Genomic DNA, 24188 nt, shown 5'->3' with positions numbered 1-24188 from the left:
ATCAAACATTGACCATATTTGACCTTTGACAAACTTGACCAATCTGACGGTTCTAAACGAACCAAATAGTTTTACTCTTCCATTTAATAAATCAAAGGTTATTTTAGACTAAGAGCTTCTTTCTCGCGTTTTATACCTTGAAAGCCATCCTTCCGGCCAGTCTCCCTTCTAAGATCCTCCTGTCGATGGCTGCATCCACAGAATTCATCTGCACAGCGAACCAAAGGATCAGTCTTGCCAAACGCAGCCGCGAGAAAAAAACCATTTTGTCAGTAAAGCTAGAGTCTAGTTCTAATGAGGAACTAAGAACCTTAATCGGATGATACAAATTTTTTTTCCACATCGTGTGCCATCACTGCGCGCGCGGGGCCAAATTGTTATCTCAAGCACAAACCACCATTCCCATCCTCACACACAGGCTTTTTAAGTACTTACCTGGACAGGAAACGACTCTAGAATGCAAAGTGAATGGCGACTTACCTGGAGAGTCTCGTCAACAACCTGGTATTGTGGCAAGCAAAGCCTCCGTTCCTCCTGAGATGAATCACACAAACAACGTTAGATCGTCTAGAAAAGCAAAGAAAAACTGAAACTTTACCATGGACAATGCCTCGTCGTCCCAGACAAGATAAACTTCATTCGCAGCCGGCGCTCCTGGAGGCCTTGGAGTAATCGGTGGCAAAGAAACTGGCGGTGCAACGACGTCCGAGGGGGCTGACACTGGTTGTGGAACAGGATAAGCGGGCGGGATGTGAGTGACTGGCTTGATCGGAAACAAAGGTTGCGAGGGAAGCTGGGTCTGTGACTGGATTGGAAACAGCGGCTGTGGAGGTCTCCCCACAGGAGGTGGACCAGGAGGCTGAGGCTGCATAGGCATGGAGTACCATCCCTGTGAAGTCGCAGGAGGAGGCATCATTGGCGGCTGAGCTCCATAGCTGCGACAAAAGAGATGTGCGTAAGTTATAAAGCTCTGGAAAAGGAAAGAAAAAGAAAAACTTACGAGGGGACCGGAGGATACACTGGTTGCTGCGAGACCATACCATAGGCATTAGCACCATAATCGATCTTGGGATACTTCCCAGACCTCTCGTCGTCTACACGAAGGAGAAAACGAGAGTGAGTAAACTTTAAAAATGAAAGATTTCATACCATCAAAACCGTCCTCTCCGTGATTAGCTAGTAGCTCCGGAGGAATTCCATCCATGCCATAAATCTCGATCTCTGTGGACTCCCTTTCCGGTTTTGCATTTGGAACCCTGCAAAGAAGCGAAAGAAATTTAGAGAACATATGAAAGAGAAGGAGAAATCCTTACTTGGTGATGGACTCCTTGTGGACCTGCAAAACATGGACAACCATTCCTCCGGCAGTGGAGAGCTTCTTGTGACAGACATGGCATTTGAAATGCTTGGCCTTCTGGTGCTGGATGAGGATTTTCTCATCATCGAACTCCCTCTCGCAGTAGTAGCACCACACCTTAAAAACCTTTTTCTTCTTCTTCCCCATGGAGATAAGAACGCTGCGTCAGGTGAATCGCTTCACAAAACCGCTATCAGGCAGTGCAGTGACGCCGCCGCTCACGCTAGTGGCGCGATGAGGAAGATCTAACAGGGAGAGAGCGACAAAACCCTAGACTCTCCGGGCGATCTAACCAGCGATCTTTGCGAGACAGCAGTCAGGATGTGGCACAGGACTCACCGGTGATCGACGCCGCCACACCCCTTCTCGCTCCGCCAAGGGCCCCCTAGGGTTTGCTGCCCACGGCCCCTTATTGTCGTTAGCGTTATGTGCCGTGGCATATTCCGTTAGCAGCTGTGCGGTGGCATATTCCGTTACCTCTAGCTCTCGAAAGAATGGATGTTCCAGCTATGGCGGATTGCTAGGGCTCTGGGATTCGAAGAGCCGGCTAAGCGATCCCTCGGCGATGCCATTGCACAAAATCGCTTCGCCTGTGAATCGGAGGTTCAGCAATGCGCCAGGATTCTCACTTCTTGCGCCAAGCTGAAGGATCTCGCGCGGGGACGAGAGATTCATGCCCGCATTCTCCAAGGCAAGCATCGCCGCAATGTCTTTCTCTCCAATCTCCTCATCACAATGTATGGGAAATGTGGCCGCGTCCACGAAGCGAGGCAGATCTTCCAGGAAATGGCGAGCAAGAACTGCTACACTGGAAATATCATGATCCAGGCCTACACCGACAATGGCTACATCGATCAAGCGCGAGATCTCTTCGATTCCTGGCCGGATCGCACGCTCGTCAGCTGGAGGCTGATGATCTCGGCATACGCCAAGGCAGGGCTCGTCGATCAGGCCAAAGCCCTCTTCGATGTGATGCCACATCCAGACGTGGTTTCCTGGACGGTGCTTCTCGTCGCCCACGCGCAGATCGGCGATGTCCCTCTCGCTGCCCAGATCTTTGCGAGGATGCCGCAGTGGGATTCGGTGTCTTGGAGCTCCATGATCGTAGCATTTGCCCAAGGGGGGCATCTTGATACTGGAAGAGGGATGCTGGATAACACACCCCAGGCGAATTGCGTGTCCTGGACAGCGATGATCACAGCTTATGGGCAGCGCGGCCAGATCCTCGACGCGAAAGAGGTGTTTGATTCCATGCCCGAGAAGGACGTCGTTGCCTGGAAGGCTATGCTCACGGCATATGCCCAGAACGGGCATCTCAAGGCGACGAGAGAGCTCTACGAGCGAATTCCAGTGGAGGAAGAAGGCGTGGCCAACTTCATGATCATCGTGTACGCGCAGAATGGCCACATTGCCGAGGCCGAGACGATGCTTGACTCACTCACGGTGGACAACCTCACTCTCGACGCTTGCACTGCGATGATCACCGCGAGTTCCCTGGATCGAGCGAGGTTTCTTTTCAACTCTATGCGGCATCGCGACGTGATGCTGTCGACTGCGATGATCGCCGCTTGTGGCGACTCGGGGCTCGTCCGCGAGGCACGCGACTTGTTTGACGAGATGGCGGTGAAGGATTCGGTTGCCTGGACGACTATGATCGAGGCGTACGCTCGGAACGGTTATCTTCGAGAGGCCTTCGACTTGTTCTCACAGATGCCGAGGAAGTGCGTGATCCCGTGGTCGGTTTTGGTCGCTGGTTATGCTCGAGCTGGGAACTCTTACGACTCGAAAGATATCTTCGACAGGATTCCAGAGCACAACGTCGTCTCGTGCACTGCAATGGTGCACGCCTATGCCCAAAGCGGGCATGTCTGCGAAGCTAGAGCGATCTTCGACGGCATGGTTCACAGGGACAAGAGCTGCTGGGCCGTAATGGTGGCAGCTTGCACACAGAACAACTACCCAGCGCTGGCATTTGATCTTCTCGAGAAGATGCCGGAGTGGGAGAACCTCAATGCGATGATCGTCGCGTACGCTCACAAGGGGTGCTTGGATCAGTCGAGAGAGCTGTTCAACTCTTTGGAAAGCAGAGATCCGTCGTCGTGGACTGCGATGATCGAAGCTCACGCTTGCAACGGACAGTCCAAGGAGGCACTGGAGACATTCTGGCAGATGAACCAAGACGGGATTGATGCCGACGAGATCACCTTCATCTCCGTCTTGCACTCGTGTAGTCACACCGGCATGGTGGAGAAGAGCTTGCACCAGTTCGTATCAATGAGCTCCGATCACGCAACGGAGGTGGAGCCAGCGCTGGAGCACTACCACTGCATCGTCGACGTTCTCTGCCGAGCGGGTCATCTGGAAGAAGCTGAGGAACTTGTCACTCGAATGCCACTCGAGCCCGACTGCGTTCCATGGACGACTCTACTCGGTGGCTGTAGAACTCATGGGGATCTGGAGCGTGGATCGCGAGTTGCAAGCAAGGTTTTTGAGATGGATCCTCGAGCTGCGGCTCACTACATGCTGTTGTGTAACATATATGTGGAAGGCGAAGTGAGCTGACCCCCAGTTCCTCCAAGAGTAAATGCAAGGCGAACAATCAAAGGAAATTCTCCAATCGTCTCGGCTATCTAGAAGCACTCGTCCAGGTGGTGGCCATACCCAAAGGTGGTGACTTTCACTCCAATCTTCTGTGCATGGAGAGATCCCGTCCTCGGCCTTTAATTTTCTCGATAAGCTCCACTCCATACTTGTCCAGAACTTCTATGACGATTTCTCTGACATTCCAAAAGTAAAAAAAACGATGCAAAGTTTCTAATGAGTTTCGTCCTCGCCACCTTCATTGCTGTTACAATCACTTACTGGGAATCCATAAAAGCAAAAGAGATTTCAGAATTTATTACTTTCTGTCTTGAATCACATCATCACTTTCAAAGTTAATTTTCAGAGGGTGGCATTGGAATACCACACCCTGGAAGTAAGTTTAATCTTGGAGAGATAAAATTGCCATGTAGAACAAAATGAGATGATACCTCATAGAAATGTTGTGTGTAATGTGTTCCATCCCAAGTAATATGTTCTCCAGGATGTTTACAAGTAGTACTATTTGTTTGTCCACAACCACAAAGTGCTAAACCTTCACAATGATAATCATTTCCTGGTATACCGCAACAAGCACTTTTATAGCTTTTAAATTTGTAGTGATGCATGTTCTTTATCACATGATCAGTTGCTGCAAACCAATCAAAATGATATATGTTAATATCATCATTTTGATAATTAATATCAATCACCATATCCAAAAGCTGCTTGTTAAAGGTTTCAAATACTTGTGTAACCTCAACAATACATCCAAGGTTATCACTATGTATACCACTACCATTAATATTAGTATATGGTGCAAATGCTGATATATAACCTGGAGCACAATCTGAACGAGGAAGATTCAGCACTAGGAAATTTCTTGCTCCAGATTCATATAAACTTAAAATACTAGATTTAATTCCAGATATCACAGATGGAATAGTGGTATTTAAAATATCTGGAAAATGTGGCATCATATAATTAATATCATTACCCCCAATCTCAATAAAATAAAGTGCTTTCTCATATAATACATTTTTATCCACTTTAGCTCCATCTTGATAATCTTTCACTTGTTGTTTATGCCATAAAAAATCTGAAACTTGTGCCGATAATATGTGAGGTGTAGAAAAATTATTAGTAGATGGACAAACAGTAGCTCCAGCATAACCAAAATTCAAGCTTGTGAAATAAGTACCATTATATGTTAAGCTAGGACGTGCAGAATCACCAAGCTTGAGATCACGAGTTAAGAAATCAATAAGCAAATATCCATCACTAAATCTCCCAGTAGCCTTTCCAATTGTCATACCATATGGAAGATGTCCAGAAATACTATAATTCCCTGATGCAAGCGCTTCAAGATTGCGATTTCCCGTGTCAGATAGTGAATCAGTAAGACTAAAGATTGCAGTCGGACATAAGAACGATTGAAAACTTCTTCGCCCAGCACCAACTTGAAGCACAAGAAACATCAAGAGAACCGAAACAAATGACAGTGATGCCATAGGAGCCATTGAAAAAGTTATGACAATGAATTATCTAAGAGGAACGATCACATTTATATGTGTGTGTGGTGTCATTTTTATTTCACTCTTGATATTTTTACATAACAAGGTTTACAAATTATACACTTCATTTCTATTTCTATCTATATTGGCTAAATTGCCCATTTCGATGTCACGACACTAGGAAGTCTTCTCAATCATAGCATTCCATGAAAGGTCTAGCACGAAACTTGCTTAAAGGCAGCCTCGAATTGCTTTGATGCAGCTGAGAAGAAAAGCTTCTAGAGCTCTTCACAATGCGTTCACTCACTACGACGAACAAACCGAGCTGGCCGAGAGGATCAAAGAGTGCTCGAGCTCCAGGAACTTGGGACAGGGAAAGCTCCTCCACAACGAGATCCAAAACAGCCGCCACTTCGAGAATAGATTCCTTGGCAACCTCCTCATCGACATGTATGGGAAATGCGGCAGCCCCGGCGAGGCCAGGAAAGTGTTCGACGTTCTTCTCGAGCCCAACAAGTTCTCGTGGAACATGATGGTCAAGGCTTACACCCAGAATGGCTCTCTTGACGAGGCAAGGAAACTCTTCGACGAGGCTCCAGATCGCGATGTGGTAACTTGGAACCACATGATCGCGGCATACGCACAAGCTGGAAATCTCCAGGAGTCCCGCAAGCTGCTCGATCGAATGCCGGATCCGGACGTGGTTTCGTGGACTCTGCTACTTACGGCGTATGCCCAAGCCGGGCATGTCGAGGAAGCCAGAAAGATCTTCGATCGGATGCACAGAAGAGACATCCTGTCGTGGAACGCGTTGCTGCAATCGTATGCCGCTAACGGTTATTGTATCCAAGCCTCGCAGGCTTTCGAAAAGATGGCGGCGGTGGACGTGGTTTCTTTCACGACGGTCATGGCAGCGAATGCCCAAGCCGGGCATCTGTCCGAGGCCGAGGCTCTCTTCACCGTGATGCCGGAGAAAGATTTCATCGCCTGGAACGCGATGCTATCGGCCTACGCGCAGAGTGGACAGATGAGTCTGGCTCGGCAGATCTTCGAGAGGATGACCAACCGGAACGTCGTCTCCTGGAGTGTCATGGTGTCCGGGCTCGCGCACAGAGGATTCATCAGGGAAGCTCGAGCCTACTTTGGAAGAATGCCATCGAGGAATGTTGTGTCATGGACGGCGCTAGTACAGGCGCTCGGCCAGGCCGGGAACGTGGTAGCAGCCGAGAGCCTGTTCTTCGTCATGCCGACGAGGAACGTCCTCTCGTGGAACGGGCTGCTCGCTGGATTCGCCCAGCACGGGAAGATTGCCGCGGCGATGGAGGTGTTTGAGAAGATGCCGCAGAGGGACGAGGCTGCATGTAGCAGCATGGTTGCTGCTCACGGCGACTGTGGCAACTTAGCGGAGGCCAGGGAGATCTTCTCGTCCATGCCGGACTCTTGCCGGGGGACGATCGTGACGACGTCGATGCTCGTGAGTTACGCTGGCAGCGGCGACTTTTCAGCAGCGAGAGAGCTCTTCGATCGGATGGAAGTGAAGGACGCGGTGGCACTCACGACGATGGTGTCGGTGTATGGCCGAGAAGGAAAGCTTCGCGAGGCTCGAGCTCTTTTCGACGCCATCGCCAGGCCCGACGTGGTGGCCTGGAACACGATGATCGAGGCCTACGCCAACGCTGGCCAGCTCGATCAAGCGCGAGCTCTCTTCGACGCTATGCCGGTGGACAAGAACGTTGTCTCGTGGACAGTGATGCTCACCGGCTACTCCCAGCTCGGGCAGTACGAGAGAGCTCTCGGGATCTTCCAGAGAATGGATCTCGATGGGATTCAACAGGACGACATGACGCTCACGGCGATTCTTAGTGCGTGCTCTCACGTCGGCCTCGTCGGTCCCAGCAAGCTCCACTTCTCGTCGATGCTGGCCGACTATGGAGTGACGCCGAGGATCGAGCACTACCAGTGCATGGTGGCGATCTTGGGTCGAGCCGGAGAGCTCGGCAAGTGTGAAGAACTGGTTGGAAGGATGCCTATTGCTCCTGATGTTGGTGCGTGGAAGAATCTGCTGGGAGCTTGTAGCATCCATGGCGATGTGGATCGAGGCGACGTTGCTGCCAATGCCGCCGCGGAGATGGATCCCAGCAACGAGGTTCCTTATCTCCTCCTCTCTAATATCGTGAGAGGCTAGCTTCGCTTTGCTCGATCGATCGAGCGAAACCGATGCTGAATGCGTGGATCTCATCACTTCCGCGACGAAGTCCGATCGAAGCCCAGTTGCGAATCGCGGTCGGCGATCGTCGCTACCTGTCATCCTTCGGTATGAGCGGTCTTTGATTCTGGATCTTTCGATCACACTGGTATATGGATGGAGGGAAAATGGAAGCTGGTTTCTACGCATGGTGAAAACTTCCAGGCTATCCTCATCCTGAACGCGAACGCTCTCAAGGTTTTCGGCTCGATGCTTCACAGGGATGTGGTTTGCTGGGCGGGGGATACGCCAGAGAATGGACACGGGGAGGAGGCTCTGGATTTGTTTTCAGCCATGTCTGGCGAGTGCGAGCCAAATGCCCGGGCGTGCTGCTCGCCTGCGCGAGCTTGCTTCGCGAGAAGATCGACGGCCGGGTGATCACAGATCATGGGAAAGCTTCAAAGTCAGATCCTTGGCATAGATTCGGAGAAAAGTTTGGACAAAGTTCCAACATAAGAAAGGTGGCAACCTTATAAAGCGGATCATCGGAGATCTTTGAGGTCTTCTCAATTCTTGCGGCGCTGGTAGGTGACTAGAATTTTTCGAGCTTGTGGCTGTTCCTCCACTCTGCGCAATTCAAGCAATCGTCAAAGAGGGGTGTTTCGAGGAGAGATTGATTACCTTGGCCGTTTCGTGGTATTTCGGATTGTCAAGGTCGCAAAGTCGGAAATGTTGCACTCGCTGATTCTCTTGTTTGATCTTAGCAGCTTGTCATTGTACGTGAGTTGGCATGCGTCCTCCTTGGGCATCCCCATCTTGGCCTTGAGCTTCTGCTCGATGCTCTCGACCTTGCGATTGCTCGAGACCATGAGAGAGAAGGAGCTTGACGTCTGCGGTGCCACGACCGTGATCCACATCCGGTTCTATACACAATCTTATATGAGCTCTCTTGAAAGAATCATGTTTCACGTACCTTCTTCCTTTTCTTTTTGTGCCTATCATCATCCCACGTAAACGAGCACTGGTGCTCGACTTCTTCCCCGCTTGATTCTCTTTCCGATTGATCGCCCTCTTCCTCCTCGCTCGTGGGTATGTCCATGCAGTAGCTGCATTTTCGCTGTAGCCTTTTGCTTAGAACTCGAACCTCTTGGAGTTTCTCCAGCAACGTTTCCGTAGACAGCTTGCTGCTCGATATCGTGTCCATCAGCTCCTGGAGCCTCTTCCTGGACAGTGTCGTGCTCCTGGTGACTACCCGCCAGACATGGTTGAACAAATTGTCGTGCGAGAGCGAGTGGGCCGAGATGAACTTGCAAATCTCTAGAGTCTCTTCCCGGGACAGCTGCGTGAGGGAGATTTGCTGCAGGTAGTGCTCTATAAACTCCACCGCGAGCTTCTTCTTGTCCTCGTGATGCTTTCCAAAGTTGAAAGCCAGTAAAATAGCCGATCCTGGCGAAAGAAGAATTGTGCTCGCTTTGAAGTGTGCATCTGAGCCAGCTAAAAGTGCGAAGAGCTTCTTTTCCTGCGCCTTGATCCTGTCACTCGTACTCGTGTCTGCGGTGATACTATCCTGTTCCAGGAGAAAGTCGCAGAGAGCAAGGAGGTTAAAAAGAGCTACACTCTCGTGGAGATCATGGTGATCATCAAAAGATGGAACGAGCCAATGTTTGCTTTGCTCCTTTGAATAGTCGAGGCCCTCTCTAAACAGACCCAGCACAAACCGGGCAAGAATCCCAGCTCTGTGAAGAACGTCTCGAGCTTTGACACCGGTCGGACAAGCAACGAAAATCAGTTCCGACGCAAGCACTACGTGCCTTGCCTTGTCCCAGACCTTGCTTTGCATTGAGAAGAAATCCACTCTTCTCTCGAGGAACTTGAGGAGCACAGAGATTCCACCTACAGGCAGAATCGTTACCATGTTGACGAAGAATTCGTGGAGACTGCTCCTCCCTAGCGCTTGCAGCGTCGCCGAGGAGCACTTGGAGATAACCTCGGATCTTTCCTCTGCGGAGAGGGCAACGCCATGATCTTGGGTGACGATGGCCAGCACCTCGAAAATGCTGGACGTGGTCGTCACCACCTGAGAGCTCCAGAAGCGAGCACAAGAAGAAGCGAGCAGTGGCATGCCCAGGTATCTGGCAGCAGCACACAAGGTGGGGAAGCTGGATGTGTGGAGTTCAAGGTGGTCGGCTTGAAATTCATCTTCCACGAACTTGACAATCTTTTCGAACGCTCGGGCGCCTCCTGGGAAGTTCTTGAGCTCCACAAACAGGTGCCGAGCTCCAGTGTGGCGGACAGAGGTAAAGATCTTGCGGAAGAGATCAGACGCTGCCGCCAGCTTGAGCTCGTCACAGCAAAAGCGTGACTTCGCTACTGAAACAACCATACCTTCGAACGAGCTCGAGGAAGCCACGACCATGTCTTGCAACAAGCAAACTTCCATGATTCTAAACACTATCCTTCAGCAAAGAGCCATTCCAAGAAAGAGTCGAATGAATTTATGGACGAGATTTTACTGCATGCTACAGGAATTTACATTGGAAGTTTGAAAAGCATGAAGCTTGACTAAATTCTTGAGTTGACGTAAAAGATTTTTTTTCTCTCCTCGTAATCCAAATCCAGCATTTATACTCTTGTAAGAATATGATGCTTCGAGACTTGATTCTGAGTACAAGGCTCCTGTCCTTTTGGAGCCTCTCAGCACGCTAACAGAGAAGAGCAGCAAAATCTCCAGCAATCCCACTGGAGAATTCTCATTGGAATCTTGGCAATACCCAGCATGGAACACTCTTTGTCCTTGATCGATCATCTAAAGTACTCGAATCCTTCCACCGTGGCTATGGAAAAAGCAATTGCTAGCATCAAGAGTTACACATCCAATTCTCAAGCTGTGACGCAATGCATTCTTCACAGGAATAAATTCCCGGGCAATCATAGCAGCTCCCTGGACACACCACCACCTCCTCATCCACTCATTCCTAAGAGTTCTTCTCGCGCTGCAAAGACAAATTCCAATTTCCATGGCAAGAACACACAAATTTGACCAAGTGGTTGACCACCGTTGACTTGGCGGAATTAGGGTTTATGGATGATCCTCGGGTCTGGATTTGCTATGGTGGCGAGCCGGGCTTCTTCTGGCGCGCGATCCACAACACATTTCCGCTATCAGCTGTCCAGCGCAAGTGGCAACTGGCCGCCGTCTACGTCGAGAACACGGCGGTTCGCGAGAGCAGCAGCATGAGAGATCTCTTGCAGCTGGGGTGTGGAACAGGTACGCGCGAGGATCCCTTGATCATCCGAGGCGAGCTCGCCACAGATGCCATCGCCCAAGAGCTGTTTTACTGCCAAACAATCCCGAGCCAGGTTGCTGCTTTCACCCTCACTGGCGATCGCCAGGTCCAGCTATGGCAGATTGCTCGTCACTTTGGGCTCTGGCCGTGGACAGCTTGGATAAAGGGCGCTGGGCGAGAAGGCAAACTCTTCATCGAGCACGTCCAGCGCTCTTCAGAGAGGAGGGGCAGTCCCGAAGAACCCTTCCAGCTTCGAGGATACTACGGTCCATTCTCCAAAGGTGACGTTGGCTCGTTTCGCAGCTTTGCCAGCAGCGATGGCGTGCTAGATCTTGAGCTCGGTGAGCCTCTTCACATCTCCTTCTCGACCTCGGTATATAGCGCATCGATGATCTCCGGTGGTGGCGAAGAAGTTGTGCTCAAGCTAGACTACGATCCAGGCAGGAACTTGTGCGCCAAGATCGGCTTAGAGTGTGCTGCGCTTGCCGATCTGCGCGACGCAGGGATCATGTCCCGGAGCTTGCCAGTGTTGGTACGTCGTGGTTTCTATCGCCCATCTGGAAGCTTAAGCTTGCAGCGCGAGTATGGTGAAGTTTCCGGCATCGTTACCAAGCCACGCGGTACGAGGCGTGTGGAAGGGATGGTTCTTCACGGGGAGAAGCTGTGCAAGGTAGCGTTTGACGTGCTCTTGGCGCTCTACCATCTTCACCTCGTGGGACGCAAGCACCGGGATGTTCGAGCACAGAACATCGTCCTCGTTGCGGAGAACCAGTTCATGCTGATCGATCTCGAGCTTGCATATCGCGTGGACATGGAGAGCTTGTACAGTGGTTCCGGAAACAAGGAAGCTGCCGCGTCCGATTGCCACAAGCTGCTTTCCTGCTTGCTCGAGCTGTCCACTGGCTTGCGCCATCACTACGTAGACGATGAGATGATCGCCGACATGCTGGCGCGAGAGAGCGAAGTTCTCGGCGAGTTTGCAAAGCACGTCCTTGGCCTGTCTTGCGAAGCTTGGCCGGACTTCCAGCCGTGGCTATGGGAACTTGGAGCTCGAGGCTGCAAGTTATCGCATGAGACAGTGGAGAATGCAGTAGCCGGGCGAGTTTCTTCCGAGGCCTTCTCTTCGCCACCACTGAGATCCATCGTGCGAGATCCATACCCCGCCACTGCAGTGTGGATCACGTACCAGGGAGAGACGAGGTTCTTCCTGCCGGCAGCGAATGGTCGCTTCCCACTGCTGCGAGTCAAGCACGTCTGGAACCTCAGTGAAGTTTGCGTTGCCGGAGTAGCGATCCGTGGAGACGAAAGCGTTTCGGAGGTCTGTGGTGCTCGAGGCACTCGCTTGGATCCTGTGCAAGTGACCGGAGTGCCGGGAGTGCCGCGTGTTGTCCGATGCGACGAAGTTTTGGCCGTAGTTCGCGAGACTCTCAAGAGGATAGCTGTGCCTCAAGATTATAGCTGCTATACAGGCCTCAGCCAAATGCTAGCTACGGCGTAAGCTTAGAGTGGATCCATGATCTTCTCAAACAAATCGAAGCTTTATTTCAATGGAACCAATCGATCTACTTCGAGGAACCTCGCGACCAAGAGTTTGCAATCGCCCAACAATCCATCTCTCTCGCCTGGAGCAGCGCGTACAAGAGGATGGCACAAACACATCCCACCGCGAGATTGGATCCTTGCGAGATGGCGACGCAGCTGAGCATCACAAACGAGTCTTTCCTGCTAGTTTGATCCCGGCACGCCATCGCCAGCTCCACCCCGGAGAAGAGCAGTAAGATCCCCAGCAGTCCCACTGGAAAAGCTTGGAGAATTCTCACCAGCGAGCTCCCCAGGAGAAGTCCCAGCACAAGCTTGGCAACACCCAGCATGGCCACCGCCACCCCACTCGTGGCTCCGAAACGATACTGCCCGGCCAGTCCTCCAGCGCCATGGCAAACCGGGAGAGCTCCAAACCAGCAGCCCACTAAGTTCATGAGCCCCACGCTCACCGAGACCTTGGTCGGAGACACGGCGTCCTTCTTGGCCGGGAAGAGATCGCTCGAGAGCTTGCAAACCGCCACCACCGAGTTGAGGATGGTGAGAGGGAGCTGCGGTATCGCAGCTCTCACAAATCCAGTCTTCCAGTCATGCGAAGAGATTCGAGCGATCCGGGGCGTGGCGGGGCCAAAGTGAAGCTCCTTGAGAATGTGTGGCCTCCTCACGAACGCCAGGATGATCCCGAGCACGAACACTGCCAAGGCAGTCGGGATCCTCCGGAAAAACCTCACGAGCTTTGACGATCTCTCTTGATGTTCCTCACGATGTTCTTCACGATCGTCGTGATGACGACCACCACCATCACCGTTCGTCACAAAGTACTCGAATCCCTCGCCGGATCCATTCACCAGCACGATGAATGCGAAGCAAATCACTGCCAGGAGAATCCCATCCAAGCCCAGCCATGGGCGATCACCCTTTGCCTTGTCGCTGGAGAGATTTTGATCCTTCATCACGTACTTGACGGCCTTGACCGCGAAAGAGAGCCCCTGCGCGAGCTGGATCCCACGAACCACCGGCAATGGAACGATCCACGCGACGACCCGGATCAAGCCCGTGATTCCAAGCCCAAACACGATCGCGGACACGGTGATCCCCGCCGCCATGATCTGATCCACAGTGAGGTGCTTGGATTCGGTGATGGCCACCGCGGCGATGGATTTCATGGGCTGGACGGGCATCGGCACGCCAAAGAGCACGCCGGTGAGGATGTTGTAGATGCCCGTGGCGATGAGAGACGTACCAAGATCCACACCATTGACGAGAGCTAGAGCGATGACGATCGGGATGAACGTCCCCAGGTCGCCAAGCGAACCGCTCAGCTCCTGCCATGGCCGCTTGCACTGGAGATTGCTGCGCAGCCAGGCGCCATCGCTGGGAGAATCCACCGCTCCTCCCGCTCGCCCCTCTTCCTCCATGGATGGGCGCCATTAAACCTCCAAGAACCCTAAATTTATATCCAAAAGCCCTATAGTATTTTATACAAAGTAGCTCTTGCAGCGTACCAAGGAACAAATGAGAACCATACAAAATGGGATATCTCAAATAATAACACCATGATCTATCAAACAACATCCACCGCCCCTCCCGCTCAAGAACACTAAATTTATATACGCCATAGTATTTTATACAAAGTAGCCCTTGTAGCGTACCAAGGAACAAATGAGAACCATTCAAAATGGGATATCTCAGAGAATATCCTCTTAATCATAGTGACAACATCATGATCTATCAAAGAACCTCTTTAATCACGAGGACACGAAATTGCTATTATTTGAAGAATTCCTAGAATCTACACTCAAAGCTTGTTCTAGAACAGCATCACTTACACAGTAGTTCTAAACAAAATTGCTGCTATTTGCCAGAAGAACATAGGCAGAAGAATTCCTAGAATCTACACTCAAAGCTTGTTCTAGGAGAACAGCATGAGATCTTTGCCCTCGATTTCTAGACTTTGCTCCCAGCAAACACGTCCAATCCACGGATATTGGCTCGTAAGGCATGCTCCTCACAAGATCCTCGGCCTCTTCCACACGCCCTGCGCGTCCCAAGCAATCCACCATGCAGCAGTAGACTTGCCTCGAGGGCTTCAATCCAAACTCCGCCACCATCGAAGCGAGGCAGCAGCACGCCGAGGAAACGTCCCCGCCATGGCTGTAACCCAAAGCGATGCAAATGAAGGATGTCTCGTCCGGGGTCACCCCTTGCGTGTTCATTGCGAAGAAGAGCTCCTCGGCGGTGGAGGGGTGGCCGTTCTGAGCGTATGCGGCTATGATCGAGTTCCAGGACACGAGATCCGTGTCCGGCATTGTGTCGAAGTGGCGATTTGCCTCTGGAAGAAGCCCTTTTGTGGAGAATGCCGAAAGCATTGCGTTCCAAGAGACTGTGTCTTGCTCGGGTATTTGGAAGAAGAGCTCTCGCGATTCCTGGAGAAAGCCTTGGCCGCCATAGCCGGAGAGCAAAGCCGTGAAAGAGAAAACGTCTCTCTGGGGCATGTCGTCGAACAAGCACTTGGCATCCTCCAAATGCCCGTTTTGAACAAAGGCCGCGATCATAGCGTTGCAGGAGAGAAGATGCCGCTCGGGCATTGAACTCAATACGTTTACAGCGCTGGAAAGCTTTCCAGATTGCGAGTATGCTGCCAGAACTGTGTTGCACGACACAGCATCGATCTCTTTCATTCTAGAAAACAGAGTTTCTACGGAATCAATATCCCCTTTTGCGGCAAATGCCGCAAGAAGCGAGTTCCACGAAACAAGATCCCGCTCGCGCATGGAATCAAACAGCTGCTTAGCTTGATCGAAATCTCCCATGCGCGTGTAAGCCGCCATGATCGCATTGATGGACACGACGCTCACCTCGGCCGAGCGCGCCAGAAGTTCTTCCGCATTTCGTAGATACCCTGCTTGGGCATATGCACAGATCATAGCGCTCCACGACACAAAGTTCCTCTCGGGCATCGAATCAAACACTGCTCTGGCGCTACCAATGTGCCCGGTTTGCGCAAAAACGCTAAGCATCGTCGTGCTCGAGACAATGTTTCTTTCGGGCATGGAATCATACGCTCGCTTGGCCTCCTCCAGATGCCCTCCAAGGGCATATGCGCCGACGATCGAATTCCACGACACTAGATCCCTCACTGGCATCGCCGCGAACAGCTCCTCCACGCGATCCGATCGGCCGCTTCTTGCGAAAGCGGTGAGGAGCGCCGTCCAGGACACGATATCGCGCTCGGGCATCGCATCGAATGTCTCCTGCGCGAGCATACGATGCCCAATCCCGGCATACGCCGCTAGCATTGCGTTCCAGGAGATTCGATCATGGAGGGGCGCGAAATCGAAGATGTTCTTAGCCTGATCGATGGAACCGTGCTGGGAGAGCGCTGTGAGGATCGAATTCCAGGCCACGAGGTTCTTGTTTGGCATCCGATCGAAGAGCTCCTTGGCAGTAGCGAGATGCCCTTCTTGGGCGTGTGCCAAGAACATAATGACCCACGAGTGGCAATCGCGTCGCTCCATGGAATCAAAGACCGCTCGTGCGCGCTGGATCTCGCCCAGCTTGCCATAGCGAAGGATGATGAGATTGGAGAGGTAGCAGCGATCGCCAGGCAGCATTTGCTTCTGGGCGACCGCGATCCGCGAGTGGGCATCGATCGCCTGCGAGGAATTCGTGGCGGAAGTGATGAGATCCACGCACTCGGCCTTGGAGAGCATCGGTTTCGCTCGACCGATCGAGCAAAGGCTACCCTCTCATGATATTAGAGAGACGGAGTTAAGACTCACGACGATGGTGCCTTCACGTCCATCCGATCGAAGAGCTCTCTCGGTGCTGCAAAGGCGCCGCTCCCAGCGATCATCCCGTGCTGGCCGAATCCAGGGAGCAGCACTCTCTCGACGTTCGCGGCCTGGCGGAGCGCCGACACGACGTTCCTCGATGGCATTCTTCCAAAGTAAGCTTGAGCGCCGGCCATGACACTCCAGGAGACGAGGTTCCGGTTGGTTTTGTTGGGCATATCGAACACTTTCCTGGCCTCCACAGGACTGCAGCGTTTCTTGGGAACCTCCTCATCGACATGTATGACTATTCTCAAGGTGGCGGCTGTTTTGAAGGAGCTTTCCCCAAGTTCCTGGAGCGCTATGTGATCCTCTTGGCTAGTTCGGTTTGTTCGTCGTAGTGAGTGAACGCATTGTGAAGAGCTCTAGCAGCTTTTGGTCTCAGCTGCATCAAACCAATTCAAGGCTGCCTCCAAGCAAGTTTCCTGCTAGGAATTTAATGATTGAGAGAGTAATTTAGCCACTATGGATAGAAATATAAATGAAGTGTATAATTGTGAACCTTGTTATGTAAAAATATCAAGAGTCAAATAAAAATGACACCACACACACATATAAATATAATCATTCTTCAAACACAATTCATTCATTCTCATGACTTTTTCAATGGCTCCCATATCTTTGATGTCATTTGTGGTTCTCTTGATGTTTTTTATGTTTCAAGTTAATGCTCGTCAAAATTTTCCATCAGTATTGTGCCCGACTGCAATCTTCAGTCTTACTGATTCACTATCTGACACTGGAAATCGTAATCTTGAAGCACTTGCTTCTGGTAATACTAGTCCTTCTGGATCTTTTCCATATGGAATGACAATTGGAAAGCCTACTGGGAGATATAGTGATGGATATTTGCTTATTGATTTCTTAACTCGTGGTCTCAAGCTTGGTGATTCTGCACGTCCTAGCTTAACATATAATGGTACTTATTTCACAAGCTTGAATTTTGGTTATGCTGGAGCTACTGTTTGTCCATCTAATAATAATTTTTCTACACCTCACATATTATCGGCACAAGTTTCAGATTTTTTATGGCATAAACAACAAGTGAAAGATTATCAAGATGGAGCTAAAGTGGATAAAAATGTATTATATGAGAAAGCACTTTATTTTATTGAGATTGGGGGTAATGATATTAATTATATGATGCCACGTTTTTCAGATATTTTAAATACCACTATTCCATCTGTGATATCCGGAATTAAATCTAGTATTTTAAGTTTATATGAATCTGGAGCAAGAAATTTCCTAGTGCTGAATCTTCCTCGTTCAGATTGTGCTCCAGGTTATATGTCTGCATTTACAGAATTTGCTGATATCTTTAATACACATACTGATCAGTTTGGATGTATTGTTGAGGTTACACAAGTATTTGAAACCTTTAACAAGCAGCTTTTGGATATGGTGATTGATATTAATTATCAAAATGATGATATTAACATATATCATTTTGATTGGTTTGCAGCAACTGATCATGTGATAAAGAACATGCATCACTACAAATTTAAAAGCTATAAAAGTGCTTGTTGCGGTATACCAGGAAATGATTATCATTGTGAAGGTTTAGCACTTTGTGGTTGTGGACAAACAAATGGCACTACTTGTAAAAATCCTGGAGAACATGTTACTTGGGATGGCACACATTACACACAACATTTCTATGAGGTATCATCTCAATTTGTTTTACATGGCAATTTTATCTCTCCAAGATTAAATTTACTTCCAGGGTGTGGTATTCCAATGCCACCCTCTGAAAATTAACTTCTGTCATTCAAGACAATTTAATAAAATCTGAAATTTGATTTGTTTACAATTTGAATGATGAAGGTGCGTGAGAAGGTGGCGAACGTAGCTGGATTCGTAACTCGTGGTCCAACTCGCGCGGACCAGTTCGTATAGAGCTCTGGAGCAATTCAGGCCGGATCCGACGATGGGAGGACAGAGGGCTTTGAATCTGGCGGCTGTTCTCGCGGAGAGTGGACAAGTATGGAGTGGAGCTTCCCATTGCCAAGCTCGATGTTGGAAAAAAGGCCGAGGTTCTGCAGAAGATCGGAGCACCTGTGGGTATCACTAAGATCACTAGACTTTGATTATTCTCCTTGGACAGCATCAGTTTCGCTCGATTGATCAAGCAAAGCGAAGCTAGCCAATGTCGCCTCGATTCACATCGCTACAAGCTCCCAGCAAATTCTTCCACGCCCCAACATCAGGACTAATTCTTTCCAACCATCTTCGAGCACTAGAATGCACTGAAAAGAGGGCCTTCTTCTTCGAAAGCCAGCTCTTTTACTTTTTAAATGCCGAATCACACGACGTGGGATCAAGCCCACGCTGCTGGCCTTGAAAGCACATACTTCTCCAGCACTCGACGTAGTGTGCAAGCACGCCGTTCAACGCTGCATGCCACAAACAACTTCACGGGTTAACAGCGAGAAAAAGCTTGGTGAAAACTCACTCTCGTTCTGGTACTGCATCGCAGCCGCAATCCCAAAGTGGAGTGGGCACTGCTGTAGCTGCTGCTGATTGGAGGTGGTGGTGCTGTTGGTGCCGTAACCTCCACCCAGTCCTGCACCCAGCTCACGCATTATGCTACAAGGACATTGACAAAGGTTGGCCGGAGGACATCTTGGCACCACCAAGTCATTCAGGCAACAGGAGCACTCAGCTGCAAACGAAGGCAACACGGAGCATGAATGGCTGCACCTATAATCCGCACACCTGCATGAATCACGTCCACCACCATCCCACGCATGCAACCATCCACAAGGAGCAGCAGCAGCACCAAAATGCACCATACTATATGGGAAGCCCGCAGGGGTCACAGGAGCGGCAGAAGCAGAAGCAGCAGCATAGGACGATGCGTCAACAAATGCAACTCCGTCAGCATGACCACTAGTGTTACAAGCAAGAGAAGTGCTTCCTGCAAAGCTTGCACACTTGGGCTGCAAGGGTTTCAAGTTGAATCGTTTACCCGTGTGGTGTTGTTCGTAAGGTACCGCCCCGCGCTTCAGTGTTTGCCGCTTGGTGGCGTTGGCTGCGAACGGATCGGTCGGCTTACACGGCCGGAATTGGCGTTTCTTGAAAAGGACTCCTGGAAGAGATAAGCACCACTTAAGCCACGTAAGAAACTTTTGAACTTGCCATTGTCTCTCACTCCAAGCCATTTGAATGCAGGCTTTCGGTTCTCCGTCCCGTGAGTCTGTGAAAAGCGTTAATCACAGCCTGCAGCAAGGAAGGCCAACCTTTTCAATCAGCTGAAGCGAGGTCAACACGTTGGCAATGTCGTAGAGGCGCCTGACTTTTGCTGCAAACCAAAGTCAAGCACCACGATGCCAGGCAAAAATCACAGCTTACTTTTGAGCTTCGAAGGGTCAGTGCATCCTCCGAATAAAACTCTGGCGGCTTCATCTAACGAAACTACCTGTGTCTGCGTGCAAACAGGGTCCAAAGGTTAGCGACCGCATGTAGCATTAGAGCAGACCACCTGAGAGATGAGGAACAGCTGCACGAACTTCTGGCTTAGCAGACCAAGGGATTTCTCGCGCCTACAATCTGAACAAACACTTGAAACGGCAAAGGCAATGCAGCCAAGGTCACCTGCTTTGCTCTTGGGCTTGTAGAAGCTGTACGACTCAGTATATGGACACGCAGTAGAACTATCAGGCATGTTGATAGACTCCTGTGTTCCAAGCGCGCTGTCATCGTGGGGGTGCTCCTGGCCAGTCCACAAAACAGCCTTAGCAGGAACAAGCGAGATACAAGTGACAAACTCACCTCATGCTTGTCGCTTCCCCACCCATCCAGTCCATATTCCCGAAGAGCCGCTTGCTGGTTACAAGAAGCAGCATTCTCAGACTGTAAACAATCTCAGCTTGTGTGTACCTTCATCTCCTTCAAAGCCTGCGGAAGCCTTGTAAACCCGTACCACATGTAACAGTTCTTCGCTTTTCTCACCAGCACCTGGTCATGTCAAAGACACACAAGTGCAATGACACCAAAGGCTTCTAATGGTATACTACTTACCTCTACACTCTCGAGAATATTTACAATGTCGTAGATGCGCCTCCTTTCCACACCTGATAGAACGAGACCCAGAATAAAAGCTGATCTTTCTCAATTCCTAGTGTTTGTTCTTGAGCTTTGTTTTGGAGAAAAAAATCCTTTGGAGAGTGTTTTCAAAGAAGAAGAAGACATACCTAGCCGGAATGCTGCTTCGTCCAGGCTGATGCACTCGGTGCCTTGCTCAGCTCCATACAAGCTGAGGAAGCTGCAATTTGGGAGTTGGGCTTAGCGCAAGAGACGTGCAAAGAGCATCGATGACTTACTTCTCGCACAGGAGGCCCAGAGACTTTTCCTTGCGATTGTAGGCGGGTAGCGCCTGCATTTCCGTGTCGAGGCCGACTGGAAAGCCCTCCACATCCAGGCACGAGTCGGACATCCTGGGAGAGGCGGCGCGGCTAGCTCACAAGGCGATGGCGATGCAATCCAGCTTACTCACCTGCTTAAACCCTAGGGCGAGCCGGGCTGTGGCTCCCAAGCCCTAACAATGGATCCGGGACTCTCCCGCCCATGGGCCTTGCGCGCGCGTTTTCAAAATTTGCGGAATTTTGCTCCGCCTCTTGGGCTGAGCCGGCCGGCCCCTGCCACGTGGATCCCGCGGCCATTAGGGTTGACTATTAGGGCTGACTATTAAGGTTGATGGATTACTAAAGAAAAAGTGTGATTTTTGACAAGAGAAGTGTACTCTTCGTCAAAATCGAGATGCCACTTTTCCTTGCCTTGTGAAGCCATAGCCTCTAGCTATGTGGAACGTGAGAAAGGTTCACCCTAGAAAGTAAAGGTTTGAACCAGGAACTCCGATACATCTTGGACGGCAGCAACCATCATCTCAAGAAGCTGGTAAGAACTGGTGGTTCTTTAATAATTGGTTGTGGATCTGGTTGTGGCAGCACAGAAACCTGGAGGTCACCAACCTGGGGATTGTCTCGCACTGAAGGGGAAACCATATCAACAGGGGAAATGATGTCTCCGGCACAACAACGCTTGCTGGTGCTGGAAGAGGTGGCTGAACCATGATTGGAACAATGTGGGAATGAACAAGACCATGTCAGCATACAGCCACGTGAGTGATCCAATCGCTGCCATGGGTCGTCACGGTAAACTCATACATTTAACTGTATAACAACACCATTTCATAATACCACATGGTATTGGAGCAGCGAACGATCTAATGGCAAGAGGACAGTGGCAGAGGAAGAAGCAAAGGCTTGGCTGAGAAGCACATGACAGTGCTGGTGCGAGTGGAGCGAAAAATCCAGGAGCAAAAGCGCTAACAAGCTCTTTGCCCAGCCTGCCGGAAGATGTGCCCTTGTTGTCCCCGAGTTTTTCACTCCATGTTAGGGGATGTCCAGTTCTGGTGGGTTGTTTTGCTGACATCACCAAGACCTAACCCAATGACTGAGAGAAAGACTTTTGTTTTCCAGGTGGAGAAATTCTGTCCCGTGAACTTTTGCTTTTGTAGCAAAATTCTTGTTTAATATATTCTTACGCAGCAGGAAATTCTGGGGGCTGGGAGAAACTTCTCCAAAAGCACACCATGGCAAGCTCCCAGACCAGCTCGAGATGCCAACTCCAACGGTGGTGGGGAACTGCCAGTCATCTTTGGCTTCTGTGGCCTCGCCTAAATATCCACCTAGGTGCCTTGAGTGAATAGGTTCACCCGGTTGGAAAAAAGTTATAGCTCCCTTGGGAAATCAAATGGATATAGATGGACAAATATAATAATTTATTGAAGTGTTCAAAAGCCAAATCTACCAATGCTAAGGTCGTGTTAAGACAAACACTGAGCATGCAACCTGATGACACTTACATTGGAAAGTTTAACTGATGATCACTGAGCTGAAGGATGCAATCACCACTGATCAAGCTAAGGCATTCTTACTCAGCTCTTTCTCCCTTGAACTCCAACCTTTCACATTGATGCTCTCAGCTGTGCCTGGAAAGGACTTGGACTCACTCTATTCAGACTTGATCGAGGAAGAATGCAAGCAGAACGAGTAGAAAGGCAAGGTGCCCTCTCAGCCTGCTTTATGTGTGGAGCAAGCCTTGTTTATTAGCAAGCAATGGAGTGGGAAGAAACGAGAAAGGGCTATTTTGTTTCTTTCCACCCAACTGCTTACTAATATAAAGGCTTGCTCCAAATGTGAAGTAGCCTTAAAGGGCACCCTGCCTTTCCACTCATTCTGCTTGCATTTTTCCATGGACATAGGCACAAAATTATTTATTGAGAGTGGAGAGTACCTTGATCAATCCCAAGGAGCGTTGCTTCCTTGGTTGCAGCCCCTGCAGCTCTGTACTCAGCCTTGGTATTTGACATTGCTGTAATACATTTCTTCCATTTAGCAGGAAAATATAGCATGTTGTTGGGATCTCCTTCCCAATCAGCATCAAAGTAACCAGCCATCTTGTTGCAACGCCTGCCAATGTGATGGTCCACGTACTTTGCCACTGTTCTCACAACATATTCAAGGTCAGGCCAAGTGAAAATTACCAGATAGATCACATTGCCGACCATAGAGCGATAGACTGCTCTAGATGCTTTCTTTCTCTAGGATCTACAAATCAACACAGGTGGTAAAGCTATTGTCTTATAATCAGTCTACAATAGCCTTGACCAAGAACTCCAAGTTCCACTCTCATACTAAACACATTGAGCGGCACTTCCACTTTATATGAGAGTAGATATAGAGAGGAATGATCAAGCTGGAGTTCTGCCAAACAAACTCCATGCTAGTGGACGTGCTGACAAAACCACTTCCTCATGTTAAACATGAGGTCTTCACAAAGGGTCCTAGATTGACTTTACGTTGGCCTTGAGGAGTGTGGGAGTGAACAAAACCACATTAGCATGCAGCCACGTGAGTGATCCAGTCGACACCACAGATCGTCATGATAAATAAACTTATACATTTAACCATGTATCAACTGTTGTACCACAAATAAAATCTGTAGTGGAAAGAACAGCTTGAGAGGACGAGGCCACTCCCACTGGATAAAAACTTTGGGGAGATTCATTGTCCTGAAAAAATATTAACCACTTAGTGATGGGGTTAAAAATATGGTAAGCCTTGTGCTCAAGCCCACTGTGAGGAAAGAGCTTCTTCCAGATGTGAGAAAATGCTTTACATCCAAAAGTCCATAAATGATTCATAGAGGGTTTCTTTCCTATCCTTATCTCTTTGGACTTTTTCCTATAACTTCCTTGGTGGGAAAACAGTTTTGCAAGTAATGTTGTCATGATGGTTTCAGCCTAAAACATAATGGACATTGTTGAATTGAAGCATGCTATTATGTAGCACATGTGATCATGGGATGAAATTTAGATATATTGTCACTGTGGATCCTTAAAACTTTGAAGGATAAATAAAGATAAAATAGTCATTAAAGGTTCTTTTATAAAACAATTACCCTTTTTCCAGTTAACTTAAAGGGAAAGAAATAAACAACTTCAAATAACATCATGTTTTTACACTCTATATTCACCCTGAATTTCATACTGCTCCAGAAATTTTATGAATTCCCAAAAAATATATTCACCACCACCATCAGACTGGAACCGCTTCAAATGCTTTCTGGTCTGCTTTTCCACAAGATTTTTGGGATGTTGCTAGAGCTTGCAATTTTTGCTGTAAATAGAAGACAAAAGTCTTGCAACTAAAGTTATGAAATATTTTGTGCCACCATAGGAAGGGTGAGGAGCTGGTCCCCAAAGATCACTATGGACTAGTTCAAGAATTTCACTCACTGCTTGGGAAAAGGTGTCCAAGACTACTTCCCAAGATGACATCCTTGGCAAAATGGAATGCTTGTTGGAATGGCTTCAACGAGATGCTATGC

General features: G+C 49.5%; 6 protein-coding genes across 8 annotated transcripts; 2 read left to right on the top strand and 4 right to left on the bottom strand.

Annotated features, from left to right (window-relative positions):
* Positions 1–44: 44 nt before the first annotated feature.
* On the bottom strand, positions 45–1763 carry LOC9634855 (protein SUPPRESSOR OF FRI 4). Its single transcript, XM_024687022.1, has 6 exons — positions 1314–1763; positions 1150–1256; positions 1001–1094; positions 599–935; positions 481–534; positions 45–208 (listed from the first exon to the last, which is right to left on the bottom strand). Exons 1-6 carry the CDS (start codon positions 1502–1504, stop codon positions 131–133), a joined length of 861 nt encoding a protein of 286 aa, XP_024542790.1. The 5' UTR covers positions 1505–1763; the 3' UTR covers positions 45–130.
* A 740-nt stretch (positions 1764–2503) lies between these two features.
* On the top strand, positions 2504–3919 carry LOC112350545 (pentatricopeptide repeat-containing protein At4g02750-like). Its single transcript, XM_024686882.1, has one exon. It carries the CDS (start codon positions 2504–2506, stop codon positions 3917–3919), a length of 1416 nt encoding a protein of 471 aa, XP_024542650.1.
* Positions 3920–5707: 1788 nt separating this feature from the next.
* LOC9634240 (pentatricopeptide repeat-containing protein At4g02750) lies at positions 5708–7636 on the top strand. The gene has a single exon (XM_024686881.1). It carries the CDS (start codon positions 5708–5710, stop codon positions 7634–7636), a length of 1929 nt encoding a protein of 642 aa, XP_024542649.1.
* Positions 7637–12442: 4806 nt separating this feature from the next.
* Positions 12443–13897, bottom strand: LOC112350573 (molybdate transporter 1-like). The gene has a single exon (XM_024686973.1). The coding sequence runs from the start codon at positions 13878–13880 to the stop codon at positions 12486–12488; it is 1395 nt and encodes a 464-aa protein (XP_024542741.1). The 5' UTR covers positions 13881–13897; the 3' UTR covers positions 12443–12485.
* Positions 13898–14300: 403 nt separating this feature from the next.
* On the bottom strand, positions 14301–15761 carry LOC112350544 (pentatricopeptide repeat-containing protein At4g02750-like). The gene has a single exon (XM_024686880.1). The coding sequence runs from the start codon at positions 15759–15761 to the stop codon at positions 14301–14303; it is 1461 nt and encodes a 486-aa protein (XP_024542648.1).
* A 2592-nt stretch (positions 15762–18353) lies between these two features.
* Positions 18354–20859, bottom strand: LOC9634238 (E2F transcription factor-like E2FE). 3 transcript variants are annotated; one of them, XM_024687027.1, is made up of 14 exons: positions 20791–20859; positions 20618–20731; positions 20489–20559; positions 20316–20368; positions 20175–20252; positions 20067–20120; positions 19890–20007; positions 19774–19844; positions 19647–19719; positions 19535–19596; positions 19434–19491; positions 19264–19383; positions 18748–18858; positions 18354–18688 (listed from the first exon to the last, which is right to left on the bottom strand). In XM_024687027.1, exons 2-14 carry the CDS (start codon positions 20728–20730, stop codon positions 18579–18581), a joined length of 1092 nt encoding a protein of 363 aa, XP_024542795.1. In that variant the 5' UTR covers position 20731; positions 20791–20859; the 3' UTR covers positions 18354–18578. The 3 variants fall into 3 exon arrangements, with proteins under 3 accessions (XP_024542795.1, XP_024542797.1, XP_024542796.1); XM_024687029.1 differs by having other exon boundaries at positions 19535–19590; positions 20618–20853; XM_024687028.1 differs by having other exon boundaries at positions 19777–19844; positions 20618–20853.
* Between the last annotated feature and the right edge of the window lie 3329 nt (positions 20860–24188).

Source organism: Selaginella moellendorffii, unplaced genomic scaffold (assembly GCF_000143415.4).
Source record: "Selaginella moellendorffii unplaced genomic scaffold, v1.0 SELMOscaffold_51, whole genome shotgun sequence".
NCBI classification, from domain to species: Eukaryota; Viridiplantae; Streptophyta; class Lycopodiopsida; order Selaginellales; family Selaginellaceae; genus Selaginella; species Selaginella moellendorffii.
Note: the sequence above shows the minus strand (reverse complement) of the source record. Positions and strands in the feature narration are given on the sequence as shown.